General features: G+C 45.4%; 1 protein-coding gene across 50 annotated transcripts in view; it reads right to left on the bottom strand.

Annotated features, from left to right (window-relative positions):
• Nucleotides 1–16385, bottom strand: part of TCF7L2 (transcription factor 7 like 2) — a gene marked incomplete at its 5' end in the record, with an annotated part of 195373 nt that overhangs the window by 171395 nt on the left and 7593 nt on the right. For 31 of the 50 annotated variants that reach the window (XM_082721376.1, XM_082721409.1, XM_082721398.1 and 28 more), the window contains one exon: nucleotides 10923–10991. The exons of the other annotated variants lie outside the window; for them this stretch is intronic. In XM_082721376.1, coding sequence (XP_082577502.1) covers nucleotides 10923–10991 — 69 coding nt within the window. The remainder of the gene's footprint in view (nucleotides 1–10922; nucleotides 10992–16385) is intronic. 50 annotated transcript variants of the gene reach the window in all.

The following is a 16385-nucleotide window of genomic DNA, read 5'->3' as shown; positions in this document are numbered from 1 at the left end:
AGCCAGAAGGGTATCTGGAATGGAAACACAGAAGAGGAACCTCGAATTTCCTTCATGTTTTGGACTGTCAACAACACTGAGGGAAAACACCTTCTTCATTTCTGCCTCATATGTTCTCCTTATTGGTTCATTTACACTGTGCCGCTCTCCTAGCAGCACTCAGTACATCGTTTTGTCATTTCTGCTCTCCCCCGCCATTAGCGCAGGCTCCTGAGCCCACACCCCAGCGGCCTCCCCGGGGCAGCAGGCAGCCCAGGCGCATCCCTTTCCCCCAGGTGGTCCCCCCTTTGACTAATGTTCACCAACACTCATACATCATTCCCAAATTGGTCCAAATGAATTAAACACAGCTCTGCTTAACATTACGAGATTTAAATGGATTTTCTCTCTACAGGTCTGCCCCATAATTGGGTTTATCCATCTTGTTGAAGTACAGTTTACACTTGCTAACATCACGCCAATTCAAGCTACATTTTCTGCTCCAGTGGCAGGAGCAAGGCAGATTTGTCATCGGATCATAACAGGTAATTCAAACAACAATTAGTTTGATGACGGCCCGTATGTCAATGTCTGTTCCCCAGCAGCCCAGCTCACACCCGATGTTCTCTGTTCCTCAAGATGAATTGTCTTCACAATTCTTCAATTTCAATCACCAACAATGCTTCCCGAATCAACTCAGAAACTATCACAAGACTCTCTTCCCTATGGGGCAACCTCACCGAAGTTCTGGTGAAAAGAATTCCCCAGTCCCCCCAGGCTGGGTCACCAACACACACACACAAACACACACACACACACCCGTCTCCCAGTCATGGACAACTTCTGATTTCCAACCAAAGCTATTTATTTGGGTGTCTCATCTCATCCTCAAAATTCCGGGAGGCACAAGGTTTGGGAATAAAAAGGAGTGAATTTGCTCGTGCAGGTCCATTTAACCACAAGTAGGAAAACACTTGTTTACGTTTTTTTGAAGTTCCCTACAGGAATAAGTAACAGTTGACACAGTCTGAGAATACGATATGATCCAATGGGGGACACTACTTATCCTTTTAAAATAAAAGCTAACATTGCTTTTAAAAACCAACTAACTGGGGCGCCTGGGTGGCTCAGTGGGTTAAGTCTCTGCCTTCGGCTCAGGTCATGATCTTGGGGTCCTGGGATCGAGCCCCGCATCGGGCTCTCTGCTTAGCGGGAAGCCTGCTTCCCCCCTCTCTCTCTGCCTGCCTACTTGTGATCTCTCTCTCAAATAAATAAATAAATAAATAAAATCTTAAAAAAAAAAAAAAAACTAACCTCCAAGCATTTGAAAATTAGGAGACAATCATATAAATATGTTTTATGTATTTATATTATATTTATTATATACTATACATTTATATTACATTTATATATATAGTTTGTTACATAACATATCAAGTTATGTATTTTTATATTACATACATATGTTAGAAAATACAGAAGAGTCCAACCATGGTTAACCATTATTTGAGTGATGCCACAGTCCGTGACACAGGGTGCAAACAGATACAGCAAGGACAGCTGAGGTCAGGCTGAGAGATACCAGGGAAAGAAGGTCAACTTAGCAAAGGGGTTGAAGGTCCATTTCAAATTACTTCACTGAGTACAAAAGATAATAATTATATACATCCCCTCTATAATATAGAGGATATATATCATTTTATATATGGATATATATTTGCCCATCATGTTATAAAGGGGCTATTAAGAGGAAAATGCAAACAGCTGCCTCTAGTACACAGTCACCCAACCCACTTGTGTCCTCTATCCCTTTCTGCCCTCAGCCTGCACTATTTAAACACATACACACCCCCGGTTGTCCACGTGCAACGTCCTAGGCGTTTCTGCAAGGTGCTCTAGGGATGTGAAGATGAGAAAGACACAATCTCAGAAGGGCTTAGCTTCTAGTCAGATGTTACAAGGACCAAGCAGAATTTTGAAGTGACACAAGAGAAACGCAAGCTGCAACCAACAGGAGTCATAAATCTTTGTTACACAGCAAAGATAGTCCAGGTTATCAAATTTATCATGTGTGAGGTTTCTGACAGGAAGTAAAAAATATACAATGCGTGTCGGGCGCAGCCATATTCTAAACCTGCAAACAGGGACCTCACACAGTTCTTGGCAGAGGAAAGAGCGGCCTGTATTTTTCAGGGCTCTTCTGTGCACGGTTGCCTGCCCACCCGCTTGAGCTCTCATTCCTTCTCCCAACTGCCTTCTGCAAACAGGTACAACCACGATCCCCATTTTACAGGTTAGGAAACTGAGGCCTGATGGAACTAGGACCCAAACCCAGGTTATGGGACCTGCCAGCAGCAGGAGCTGAACCCACCCACTTCCTCTTGTACCTGGTCCCTTTCAAACTCAGAGGTCCTACCAGCAGAGTCTCGGTGGCAGGGCACATGCTTCCAACTGTTGTACTAAACCTCTGGTTCTCAACGGGGGTGGTGAGGGGACTGGACTCCCAGGGGACATTTGGCAAGGTCTACAGACATTTTTAACAGGTGCCAGTGGCAGGAAAACAGTAGAGGCAGGGATGGTGCTAAACACACATCCTACAACGCACAGGGCAGTCCCCTGTGAGATGAGAACTTTCTGGCCCAAGTAGTCAACAGTGCTGAGGTGGAGAGACATGACCTGAGTCATCCCATTACGCCCACCCCCACCACCAGCCTATGGCAAAGAGACGGCCATTCCCAGTGCAGACCTCCGTCGGTGGAGAATCTGGCATAACCAAGTATGGTTCCAGGTGCATCTCTTAAAAACCAGGGGTTTTATGAAGATACTTCTAAGTGTCCACAAATGTTGGATTCTAACGTTTCTTTCTATAACATGTTACAGACATAAAGCTATATAGTACATGTATCTGCTTTTAAACTTTATATAGTTTTAATTTATAGTATTTATACTATAAATTTATAGTATATAGTAGTATAGTATATATTAATATAGTATTTATAGTATTATAGTATTATTATAGTATTTATACTATAAATTTATAGTATTATAGTATTATTTATTTATAGTATTATTCACCAAATTTTAAGCACACTGAGAGCCACTCAAAGGTTCTAGTGGAACCTTCAGGAGTAATGGACTGCTGCCACGTCTTCTTGAAGGATGTGCTGAGATTTCAAGGTAAATCATTAAAAAAAAAAATCGCAACCACTTATCTGTCCAATCAGGATTTGATATCATGCCACCAAACCAAACGCCAGAGACAAATTAAGTGCTAAGCTTGACAAGGCTGCACATGCAAGCCACAACCCACTTACATATTTCTGTGCTTCAAGGCACCTGGGTGGTTCAGTAGGTCAAGGGTCTGAGATCGGCTCGGGTCACGGTTCTGGGACAGAGCCCCGAGTAGGGCTTCCCATTCAGCAGGCAGTCCGCTTCTCCCTCTGCCACTCCCCCTGCCCACCCCCTGCCTCCGACTCATGCTCCCTGTCTCTAACCTTGTCTCTCTTCCTTCATATAATCTTTTTTTTTTTTTTTAAAGAAATTTCTGTGCTTCACTAAACATAAACAGCCTCATGATTCTCAGGAACTTTTTAAAAAGTATGATAAAGCACAACCTCTCAAACAGTTACCGACAACCTACAGCCAGCTGATGGCCACGGATCAGACGTCTCCACTACTTACTATGGCCCCTCCGAGGCCCACACGTGGCTGATGGAGAGCTGTGTTCATCCTTTTGGGTTGTTGCAGTCCAGGACGACCAGACCCTCCCTTTGCATCCTTACCAGCTCACATACAAGCCAAGCCACGCAGGCCGGGCTGGAGGAGCCATAATGGGGTGGAGAATGAACAGATACAAATACCTCAACTCCTACAAATACAATGATACAATTAGAACACTTAGAAGTTTAAAAAAAAGATATAAGTAAAAGCCTTAAAGCAAGATTGTTTTCTTGTATCTGGTCAACATAATACAATTGCTATGAGCTTGAAGGAGATGGTAACTTCTTGAATGACAGACACACAGCCACGCTGGCCTCCTTGGATTCTTACCTCAGCCCTGCCTCCACCCAGCGGCGGGCCCTCAGACGAACGAATCACCTCTTTGTACCTCATTTTCATTGCCTTTCAAAAGAGACCTTAGGGGCCCCTGGGTGGTTTCAGCTCAGGTCATGATCTCAGGGTCGTTGTGAGATCGAGCCCCCAGTCAGGCTCCACAGTCTGGGTGGCCTGCTCAAGATTCTCCCTCCCAACCCCACTCCTCTGCCAGCTTGTTCTCTCCACAAATAAATAAATAATTTTTTTAAACAGGGATGTCCAGGCCCCAATCCCTAAAGATCCCAATCCAGGTGGGCTGGGGCAGAGCCTGATCATGGTTTCTGCTGCTCCCCTAGGGACTGTGACATGCAGCCTCGGTCAGAGGGGACCAGTGCCCTAGCCCAGATGTTCTCAGAGCACTCTAGCCAGATGGGGGCATCCACATTACCTGAAACCCTGTGAAAGCTGCAAATGTCTGGACCAACCCCAGACCCACAGAACTAAAATTGGCGGGGAGGGGGCTATATTCTACATCTAACCAAGGTGCCCTCCAGGTGATGCTTGCTCAAGTCTGTGAAACACTGAGCTGGCCTAATGAACAGGAATCTTCAAGGAGTGAAACCTAGGATTCTGTATTTTCCAGCAGTTCCCAGCTCTGATTCCTTCGTGTACAGCCCGGAGAGCTGGTCAGTGGCCAGTAACTTAAGGAAACCCCGGGACCCTCGAGCATTATCTTCCGCAGACAGCAGTTAGCATAACGCTGTGTCGTGTATAATCTCTCTCCCTTCTGACTGCTGGGGTCTGAATCCTAATTCCTTGATCTTGGGCAAAATATCTGTGGTATCCGAATTTATAAAATGGGAGATAATGATGCTAATAAGAGTAACTACATCTTTTGGGTTTCCTTCTGTGTTGTTATGAAGAATCAATAAATAATTCATATGCGGCACTTAACACCAGACCCAAGGCATCAGGAGAATTCAATAAAGCGTAAGCTGCTATTATTATCAACTGTTGTTACCGCCTTTGGCCCCGAAGACCAGGCACATTATCGTCCGAGCTACTCTTGCATAAACAAAGAAATGCCTCTTCTTGAGGCTTGCGAAGTATCTGGCTCTCTTCACAGAACCATGGAGAAGCAAAGGCCTAGAGCTCTTCCGAACCTCCAGGCGATCTAGTTTCTCACTCAAAATGAGAAAAAGTTATCCCAATTGAGCACTTGGCCAGCCCTCAATTTTAAGCTGGCGCTGAGCAGCCAATAAATGATCGACTGATTGATTTCAAAAGACTGTAGGGCAGCAATTCTCAAACTGAAATAGGCTGAAAATCCAAACTCGGATTAAAAATGCAACTCCCAGACCACACCCAAAGCCTGCTCGGTCAGACCCAGCGAAACGGGGTGCTTACAAATCAGCATTGAGAACATCACTAGAATTTAAGCTCCATTGGAACAAGGGGGTTTTGTCTGTTTTGCTCACTGCAAATTCTGCAGGGGCCTGGCACACACTAAATGTGCCATAAATATTTCTGAATGAATGAATGTATATTCTGAGGTATGGACTTCAAGGAGACCATTAGCCTACAACTCACCACTGCAGCAAATGAATGAACCTTCTGAATAAGAGACCTGGCATCCAGAGGCTTTGTCAAACTACCCTGGTGAAATGCCATCCGTGTCTCCTGCATTCTCCCAGGTACCTGCACGCGCACACACACTTCACTCTCTGCTGGAAGCAGGCAGGAAATCGCGCAGCCAGGTGCGGCAGGCGGAGTGACGGAAAACTGAGGCAGTGAGTACACGAAGAACCACAGCTGTTTCTGGGAGTCCCCCCACTTAGCCCGGATCTGCCCCTGAACCAAATCGTCCTGAGAACTGAAAGGCCGTGGGACCCATGGCAAAAGGACAGGCCCAAAACACAAGAGACCGTCATCAGACACGGGGACTGTGTTACTGCAAACACTCTGGCCAAACCCACGGGTACTGACCTCTGGCCATTTTCATCACAAATGCCAAGGGTCCACCTACACAAGGAGGTGGGCTGCAACCCGCAGGACGTCTGGAATCTTAACAACTTTAAAACATGGACGAGACTAAATGTCAAGTTCACATCGAGGAATAAGGGGCCAAGAGGGGGCCAGGACACTCTGAAGTTTCTATCTTTGCCTCCTTGACTTCAGAAAGCACCGCTGGCCCTGGAGGAGGGTCCTTGGGGCCTTACTGAGTCACGGCAGGTGAGCGCTAAGACCAAGCAGAAGGGATATGCTTTGGTAAAGCTCAGATGCGAACTTGCAAAAGCCTGAGGACAAGAGGCAGAGCAACACCCACTGCAAAGTCTCTGCAGCTCAGCTGTGTAAACAAATGAAATGGTCCATTTCTTCTGGAGCCTCTCCTGGTTGTCTTTGTGCACACACACAAACGTGTGTGTGCACACACATGCACACACACGCGCGCACACACGGACAAACCACTTCACATCTTAAAAGAAAACAACCATGAAAGGTCTACACAGTTTGTTTTTGCTGTGTGTGGAGTTATTTTTTCCTAAATCACATCTGACTTGGTGTTAAAACATCAACCTTTGGCCAAAATACTCTTAAAACAAAGGCTTAATTGGTTCTGAAGTAGCCCTTCTGAAAACCAAGGGAAATCTCTTCTGCGGGTCTTGACCTTGATGACAACACTGCTCTTCAGGCTGGAATAATGATGAGTACAGGCGTCTCCAAAGAGCTGTCTTCGGGGAGGCACGAGGGAGGCCCAAACACTCATCCACCTTCTCTGGGAAGCACCTACAGTGTGCGAGTCCAGCTCTGCATTCTGCCTGCAAAACCTTCCCAGGTTAATGGAGACAGTGGGAGGAGTTCCTAGGAACTGGGGCCAAAAGCCAAGGGGCTGTGTGAGGGCGAACTGGCCTCCTACCACACCTAGCTCACTTTACCGTCTCCTCCTCTGTATCACCCACACACCCAGAAACACTCAGCCAAGGGCACTTTGGTGACGACACCTGAAATCCGGCATTCAAACCTCTCTCCAAAGATAGATGCAAAGCTAAACACTCACTACCCCGTGTCTCCCCAAGGCCACTCTTGGATACGAAGAACAGAAATGGACACACATATTCCTCCAAAGGATGGGGGTGAGAATGTTCCTAGGATCTTATTCATAACAGCAGAAAATTGGAGGCAATCCAAAAATCCAATAACACAGAAAGGATGTGTGCATTGTGTCATACTCCTTGTTGAATACTAATGGCAATTAAAAAAAAAAAAAAAGCAAACTCTTGCTACATACAATCACAGGAATATAACTCAGACAGAATGCTGAGTGGGGCCAGACATGAGACAATCCATTCTGTACAATCCCATTTCAATGAAACTAAAAAACAGGTACAACGAACACAGGGCAATAGATAAAACTGTTCCGTGGTGAGATTTCGGAGTGGTGTGGGGGTAAGAGGGCAGCATGGAAGAGGGGTAGGCGGACGACTGGGACAGGAGGGAAACAAGCGAGACTTCTGGGAAGTTGGAAATATTCTCTCTGGGGCCAGCAGACTACAGCCTGTGGGCCAAATCCAGCCACCGTCTGATTTTATAAATAAAGTTTTATTGGGACAAGGACACATCTATTCCTTTAGGTATTATTTTCAGTTGCTTCTACACCACAATGGCAGAGTTGAGTCACTGCCATCGAGACGATACGGCCTGCAAAGCCTCAAATATTTACTAACTGGCCCTTTACAGAAAAACTGTTCCAACTCCACAAGATATATTGGTCAGGGAGATGGTTCATGCACGCTCACAGGTGTAAAAGTCCATTCATCTCTCCATTAAAGACCTGTGTACTGTGCTATGCTTACATTATACTTCAGTCCAACTTTTAAAAGTCAGTAGAACCAAATAACTATGTCTTTTTTTTTTCTTTTAAGGTCTGTTAATGGTCATTCCAGTTCGATGTGTGCTAACTGCTTCGGGAGAGTAGGGCCATTTGTGTTGCTCTTGTCTTTTCAAAGCTGAGAGTTGTTCGCAAATGGTCAAAAGTGGGGGAGATCTCCAAACGGCAATGGATATTGTGCCCAAACTTCTCCCGAGAACAGGACGTGGCCGAAGACTCACTCGGAGGTCATTCATATAAACGGTGACCTTGGCCAAAGCCTGAGACCGCAGGGGATGGGAAAGGAAAGGGGTATGGGTCCCATGTGATGCAAGGTGTCACACTACCCGTGTTTATTTTAAGATGTAGCTTAGGAGGGCAACAAGCTCAGCTCATATTGAGATACAGTATTTATGAAGGTGAAGCAGTTTTAAGTTTCCAGGGAAAGAAAATTCTGCTCCAACAATCACACTGCATGTAAGCCTTATGCTGGAGGACGCCAAGGGAAACCATCAGCTCTGTTCTAGCCCAAAGCAGTACCGTCCTCATCTCTATGCCCCACACTGCACTCAGGCTGCCACACACATGGGGAATAATTCTGCGTCCGAGATTTTCCCCTTTTCTCCCTTTGCTTCTTCTGGTTTCTGCCACTTATCCTCTGATGATCAAACTACAATTACAGCTAGATGCCACTTGGCTTGGCCTCCTCCCGGTCCAGCAGAGATTGGGGGAGAATGAACTCTGAGAGCATGCCAGTGCTGGGTCTCTAATAAAATGTCTCTCTGTTTGCCCCCATGGGCATCAAGCCTTCGCAAACAGAACCAGGAGAGAACAATACTACCTGTTCATGGAGAGATAGTAATGGTTTCAGTCCTCCAAACAATGAGGTCTGTAATTTACCCCATCTTCCTCCTGAGAAAGAGCTTCACATGGCCTGCACTGTGCCAGGGGGTTTGGAGAAAGCCGACCTGCTCGGTCTAACAAGGGACGCTTCAGCAGCGGGTGTAAAGACACAACAGCTGCTCTGGTCTCGGCCGGTCTCCCAGTGACATGGCCCCAGCCAGCATTTCCACACCAAGATAGGGATCACTATGCTATTCAACCTCAACAATTCCCACACCCCGGGCAACATGATTTTCCAGCACTCCACTGGATGTAGCAGGCCTCAGGACACTTGTGCTTCCCTCCACCCATCAAGACTTGGGGTTTGGGCTTGCTCCCCATCTAACCAGTTTCTGGAAGCAAGGCTCACTACGCAACTAATCAAAAGGAAGAAGGGTCCACGAGGAAATGCGCCGGCAGGAGCAACTGCAGAACGAGTTCAAGACATCAGGCTTGAAAACATTTGGGGTGAAGGGGTAAAAATCAAGATCGCGTTTTCCCCCTCAAAGACACAGAGAGATTGGCAGCATGCTGCAGACGTACACAAAATATTTTAAAAATAAGTTCCTGTTGCCTTGAAGTAAGTACAAAAATATTGGGGAATCCTCCGAACAAAAAAATGTCTGCAAGGCCATACTGTGCACTAGGGGAAGAATTCACAGTTTAGCTGGGGCACGTGGCTATGTCTTATCCAGGAAGATGCAGATTTGAAACAGCAGAGCTACCAAGACGCGATGTGCTCTAGTTTGGTGAGACCGCACACACACACACACACACACACAATCTGCCAGGGATGACTACAAGATAAAGTGCAATGGAACAACAGAAATTATTCAACCAACTGACATCAACTTCCAAGAAGAGAAGACCTGGAGCCAGAATCCAACATCACAGCAACAGGTTTCAAAAGCCTCTCTTCAAAGGGTTAAACCAGAACACGCAAGAAGTTTCAGAACCATGAGTTACACCATGTGTAACATCCATCCTGGCAAAGCCAGGCAAAGCAGACGGACAAAAATTATATTAGTCTGCTCTCCCTCCACTACTGCATTCTGTTGGCACCAGTTCAGCTCCGAGTCTATATTAGTCCGTGATTTGTTTAGCCTTTGGATTTAAGAGAATGGAAGTACTACGTGAGCAGGAAACAGGACACTCATCAGAAGCTGGGATCTGTCACCTCTCCCTTCCAGCACTTTTAATGACATATATCAACAGGTCCAAGAGAAATCAACATTTCAGAACGATCAGGTCAAAAGCGATATTCTTAGCACCACTTAACACGATTTGGGTCCACCGGAAACAACTCTCTGGCTGTCACAACCTCCTCTCCCTCTCCACCCCCTCCCTTGCCCAATTCTTCCAGTTCACAGTTGGCCACCTCATCTCACACCCAATTGAAGATTCTTCCCTAAGCCAAAAACAAGAGCCAAGCTGGGGTGTGTGTGCCCATTACTCCTGACCAAGAAACCTAACAAAAACCACCACAGGCTCCTCTTTCTTTCCATAATCTTTAAATCACTTTGGTAGCATTTCTGCTCGATTCTTTGCTTCCCACCTCCCCCACTGAATCAACCACCACCAGCACCATCATCACCATCACCACCATCATCATCACCAACATTGTCATCACCACCATCATCATCATTGTTCCCATCGCCACCATCCCCATCATCACCGTCATCCCCATCAGCACCATCATCATCCCCATCACTACCAATATCACCACCATCATCCCCATCACCATCATCCCCACCATCATCACCATCATCCCCATCACCACCATCATCATCATCATCACCACCATCATCATCATCACCATATCCCCATCACCACCATCATCACCACCATCATCACCGTCATCCCCATCAGCACCATCATCATCCCCATCAGCACCATCATCATCCCCATCACCACCATCATCACCACCATCACCACCATCATCATCATCACTATCATCATCATCATCCCCATCACCACCATCATCATCACCACCATCATCATCACCACCATCGTCATCATCCCCATCACCAACCACCATCATCCCCATCACCACCACCATCATCATCATCAACTAGATTGGGGGAAGGGGCAGAGAATAAAAGACACAAGAGACCTACATATTGACAATTCAAGCTTCAGGATCTCTTGCATTTCCTACCTGAATTGCAATCTGGTGTTCAATCGTTTTGTACGCAGAGTAATGTGTGCTCCCGGACTGAAAATGGAGCTGTAGAAAGAAACCAAATCAAAGCGTTCTGCTTATGTCACAAACTACAAGAAAACATCTTAAGCAGTTTATGAATAGCAGACAAACCTTCCTAGATTGAACTGCAGCCTTGGCATTCAATCAAGACCTGTGTATTTTTATTTGTTGCTATGGATAAGATGATCACAATAATCTAAGGTAAAGTTTTTAAAAAAAAAAAAAAAAGCACCTATTCAATAAGCAAAAGGGAGAGGGAGGGGGCCAGGAGTGAGAATCAATGACATGAAAAGGAAAGACGGATGCCCATTAAAACATAAAGGACGCCAGTGTGCTGCGCAGGATGCTGCAGAAAAATTAACTGTGTGCTGCAAAAGTCATCAGAATTGCGACACGTAGGCAAGAGGAAAGGTTGTGAGAAAGGATTGTGAGCAGCCACGAGACTACAACAGGTACAAGCTCCCCACCATTCTAACCACTGGACACTTGCTCCTATAAACACAATTCTATTTTGGGGGAAACGAATGTGGCAGGCAGAATTCAGGGGTCACCAGAAGTCTTAATACATTCTCTTGCAATGACTAAGCTATCAGCCCCAGAACACCTCTCTAGCCTGCACTCTAGGAATCCACACTTCCCCAAGGAGGGAGCCAGCCAGGGCCAAAGAGCCACCGAGTGTTCTAAGGACCACCCACCCAATCAGTGGACCCTGGGTGAATGCTGGTCCCTGGCTCCCTCAGACTCTGCACAACGAGGTGATGTCCCTCCTGGGCCTTTGGCCCTACAATCCTACGGACTCTTCCTCAAAGACGTGAGCCGTCCCCAAACAGGAGAGAAAGCTGAGCTTCCCCACCAAGTTCTCCTTTCCCCAAAAAATACTCATTGACCCTGGGATCCTACAGATAGGCAAAACAAACACCATCTGCTGGTTTATCTTAAAAACAATACAACAATCACTAAAGGATCTCAATGGTATCTGAAAATGCATTTCAATCTGCAATTTAGGAACAAATGAGGAGGAATCAGATGGCCCTGGGAAATAGCTGCCCATTCCTCTCATGGCAATGGGCATCCGTGAGATTCCAAACCACTGCTACTCCTACTGCTATTCCTGCTCCAATCCAGAACACTTCTCTGCCAGAACACTTCTCTCTTATCACGACAAAGTGTAATCTAGCTTGCAAGGGGGCTTCAGATCCTATCATTTTCTATATTGGTCCTTACATGAAAAATCATTCAGTCCACACAGGTTTTGGGGGGGAAAAAAAATGAAAGAAAAAAATAAAAAACAAAGAAATTCACAGAACTTTTGAACCAACTCAAAATAAACACAACACAGAAGTGATCAAATTTTAAAAGTCTACATTTTTATTGCTCGTGGGAAAGGCTCTAAGTCCCCACTTTGGCATACAGTGGGCTCGGAGATCACTGTCTACATATGAGTCCGTCTGCCCCCAAAACATATTAATCAAGGTTGAAAGGGGGCACCATACAGATGAGGCCAAAAAATATTTTTTTTCTCTTACCTGTCAAAGCGCAGTGGTTGAACCGCACTCCCCAAAACAACACAAGATGCACCCAGAGCAAGTGGAGATAATGCCCCCTCCAGCCTGCCCCCAACACACTCAGAAACAGTTCACCGAAGTGAATCGCAGGAAAAGATGAAATTGCACGCTTTGCCCCCCTGCCCTTTCTGTGAAAACTGTCAGTCAGGAAACAGTGATTGCACTAATTTGTGTGACAATTCCCCATCATCTTAACACAACTTTTGTGCTAGGGACAGGTTCCTCTGCAAGTTTGGAATTCTTGGCTGGAGAGCAGCTCTTGGGGAGGAGGGGTGGGGTCCTCCTTCTAAGTCAAGAGGCAACAGTAACAACGTGTCCCCCTTTTCAGCAGGGTTTTATTCTCCTCTTTTCCAACTGCCTGATTCAGAGCTTAATGGAAACTTGTCCAAGCTTTTCTTCCCACAAACCCTGCAGAGCCCCTAGGCAATCTGTACTCAGGGTAACCACAGGAATCTCAGATTGTCAATTAAAATTGAATGGACACCTGATAACTCAGGATATGTCGTGGAAACAAAATTTCATATAATCACAGTCTTATGAATAAATTAATGAAACTGTGGCTAATCCAAATTCAATTTTCACTTGTCCGGTTCCATTCTTAATCCTTGCGTCCAATCACCACCCGGACAACACAATCCCAGAGAGAATGCTGCAATTAAAAGAGTAAAAATGCAGCTGCGAGGTCCTTAGGAATCTAGCTGGACCAAGTTAATTTAACAAGCACACACACACACACACACACACACACACACACACACACCATCCTAACACCCCCAAGTAATGTGACTTCCCTGCTCAGGTGTCTAGCCACACAGAACCACCTGGACCAGCTCAGAAATACACACAGCACAACCTCCAATCAGATCTTCGCTCCTAGCCAGTAATCACTGTCTTGGGACCCACCTGGAGCTAAACCTCCCCGAGCTACAGTGACAAAGAATTAGAATAATTTTCTTGTTTCTCCTTTGTGTTTCCATGCCCTCTTTTCCCAAAGACTAGTTTCTTAAGCACAGACTTTCTAAGGCTTTATGCTTCTCCGTAAAAAACAAAGATGCCTTGTTCGTTATAGTTTAGCTTTTTAAGACAAAGACAAAATGCAAGGACCCAGAAAAACTTGGCACACGGAATTTATTTCTCTCTCTGTAAAAAAACCTCTAAGGAAGGCAAGGACAAGAGATGGCAGGGTTTTTTGTTTGTTTTTTGTTTTGTTTTGTTTTGTTTTGTTTTCCCCAGAAGATGAGGGGAGGGAGGTGGAGAGATCCAGCACAAGGCTCACCTGCGTTCTAGAAGCAGGCTGCCACAGGCTCCCACCCCTGGGGCCGCCCTGCCCCTGGTCACCTGCAGCAGCCCGCATCCCTTGCTTCCGTCACTCCCTCCGCCAGCAAGCGTAGCTGTTACACCATGGACATGCACCATGTTCCCGTCATGACGCCTCCCTGGGGTGCCACCAAGTGAGAATTCCAGGGCCCTTTCCAGTTAATTCCTTCCCGTGAAACTTCCAACAAAATAAACCTTCCCTTCCTGTGTGCTTGTCTACAATGGCCAAACCCACCCACCTACCCGAACACCCCCAGATGATCTGGCCTTCACTTGTCCAGAGGAAGAACCACGAAGATGGGGTGATGCTTGGTGCAGGTTTGCACAATTGCCCAGCAATTAAAAAACCAACAATTGACAATTAACTCCTTCCCATATTATTACCATATCTTGATGTCTCCTGTTTTATTTCTAATCACTACTACTGGCTCTTAATTTGATGTTTCAGATACAAGACATCAGAGATATCCAGAGACGAGAGAAAAAGGAAAACTACTTTCACAACCACAGAGGTCTCCGCCACAAAGGGGACTAAATAGAAAGTAATTTAAACGCTGTGCTGGTTTTTCCAACACTAAGTGAACTTCCAGTGCGATAAAGACTAATTTTTTAGACCTATTCATTCCACTAAATTGGGAAGAGGTGGAGCCTATGCTTTATTTTCAGTTTTATGAATCACCTGGCCTTCTTTCTTATTTCAAGAAAAAAAAATCCAGATTCATTCCCCTTTTAAAAGGTTTTGGCCTGGGGGATTTGGGGTCCACTTTTACCCTGTAGCTCCCACCAGGAGCCGCCCGATGTTTGATTCCCACATCATTACCCTAAAAGACAGCATATGTTTGCTGCTGTTCATACATCCAAGAGTCTTTCTTAGGTCATCGGTCATTGTTCAGGACCCAGACAGCACCCCTTGTCCTATGCGACAAACCTCTTCCATTTAATGGGAAATAAACTTCAGACCAGGGCTCTGGATTACTGACTGCGCTGCCAAGGGGGCCTCTAACTTCTGCAAGGAAAGCAAAACCAGCACTGACTGGTAGGCATACCGGCTTAAACATTCCTCCCCAGATCTCAACACTGAACGTTTGTACCGTCCTAAAACAACAACTTAACAAAGGCATCCCCTTTTCACTTCCTGGCATTCTCCTTCAGAAATTCTGCTGCAACAAAACGCATGCCTTTAGACACAGGAACAATCTCTCCTACTGTCTCGATGTTCCATCCAAGGTCTATTTACCCTCATTAATTTTTCTTTTCTTTTCCTCAACCTGAAACCATCAGGTATGAGTCAGAGAACGGTCATTAACTTTCACAGCTTCCACACACATCCACCTACTCGCATGTGCGGAGAGAAGACTTGCAACATTGCCTGAGACCAAAATCCTCCACGAAAGAAAAAGAGGGAAAAAAATGACTTCAAGAAAGTTATAGATGTAGGTCTATGGGGGGGCAGAGGAGGGGGAGTGGCTACATCCATTGTTTTTCTGCTCCGTGTTGCAATCTGATGCAAAAAAAAAAAAAAGAAAGAAAGAAAAGAAAAGAAAAGTTGAACTTGGTTCTGGTGATAGGCATTTCTGGGCTGATTTTTGAAGAAAAACCTCTTTAAACATCAAAACATAATTAAAGTTCTTAAACAGGGGGAGGGGAGGGTATGACGTGAATCAAGCTTCCTGCTCTTGTATGAAATGCATTTCTAGCATATAAAAACACGTGGGCTAAGGTGCTGAGACATGTTCCTAACACAGCATTTTTCATTAGAAGTTGCTACATTAACACTCTTAAAATGATGCCCTATCATTACTCCACTTAGCAGTCACAGCTCTGCAACTCATAACGAATTAATTTGCATTAATGTGGGTTTCATGTGTCCTTCCCTGGGTTTGCCATTGTGACTCGGGCTTAATAAAACTGACAAGACAGTAACATCACGCCTTTTATTTTACTTTCCAAAACAAACCAACCCACCCGAAGACCCACACAAATCCTCCCAATTTTTTAAGCATTTTGCTAATATATTTAGTACACCGTAATTGGCCCAGCGAGCAGGGCCCTAGTTATCTTCTCAGTAAATATTTATAGCATCATTCTTTCCCATTCATTCTGCATTTTCTGGGAGAATCTCACCGTAGCCTACATCTGCAATTCATTGACTTTACAATTTACCACATGTTGGGATGGGAGAGGTCCTAGCTCCATTTGAATCACTACACAAATATGCAAGTGATTTATCGGTTTCAAACTGAAGGCTGCATGAGAAGGGACTCCACTTTTCCTGAACATTACTTCTTCTGGCAGACCATGAACAATTACAGTTCGTACTAATTAAGCTCTGTAAATGTGCTGTGCCCTGCTAATGCCTACCAGGCCTCAAATTTATTTTCATGATGCCAAACTTTAGCAAGCAATTTTAACTCCTTCAGAGCTGATCCCCACTAATACCAGCCCTAAGCCCTGCCCACCCCTATAAACAGAACTGTTTGGGGCCACTTCACAACAACAACAACAAGAAAGATAAAACATAATAGACTGAATGACC

Source organism: Mustela nivalis, assembly GCF_964662115.1.
Source record: "Mustela nivalis genome assembly, chromosome: 2".
Taxonomy (NCBI): Eukaryota; Metazoa; Chordata; class Mammalia; order Carnivora; family Mustelidae; genus Mustela; species Mustela nivalis.
The sequence above is the reverse complement of the archived record's forward strand: the minus strand, read 5'-3'. Positions and strand labels throughout refer to the sequence as shown.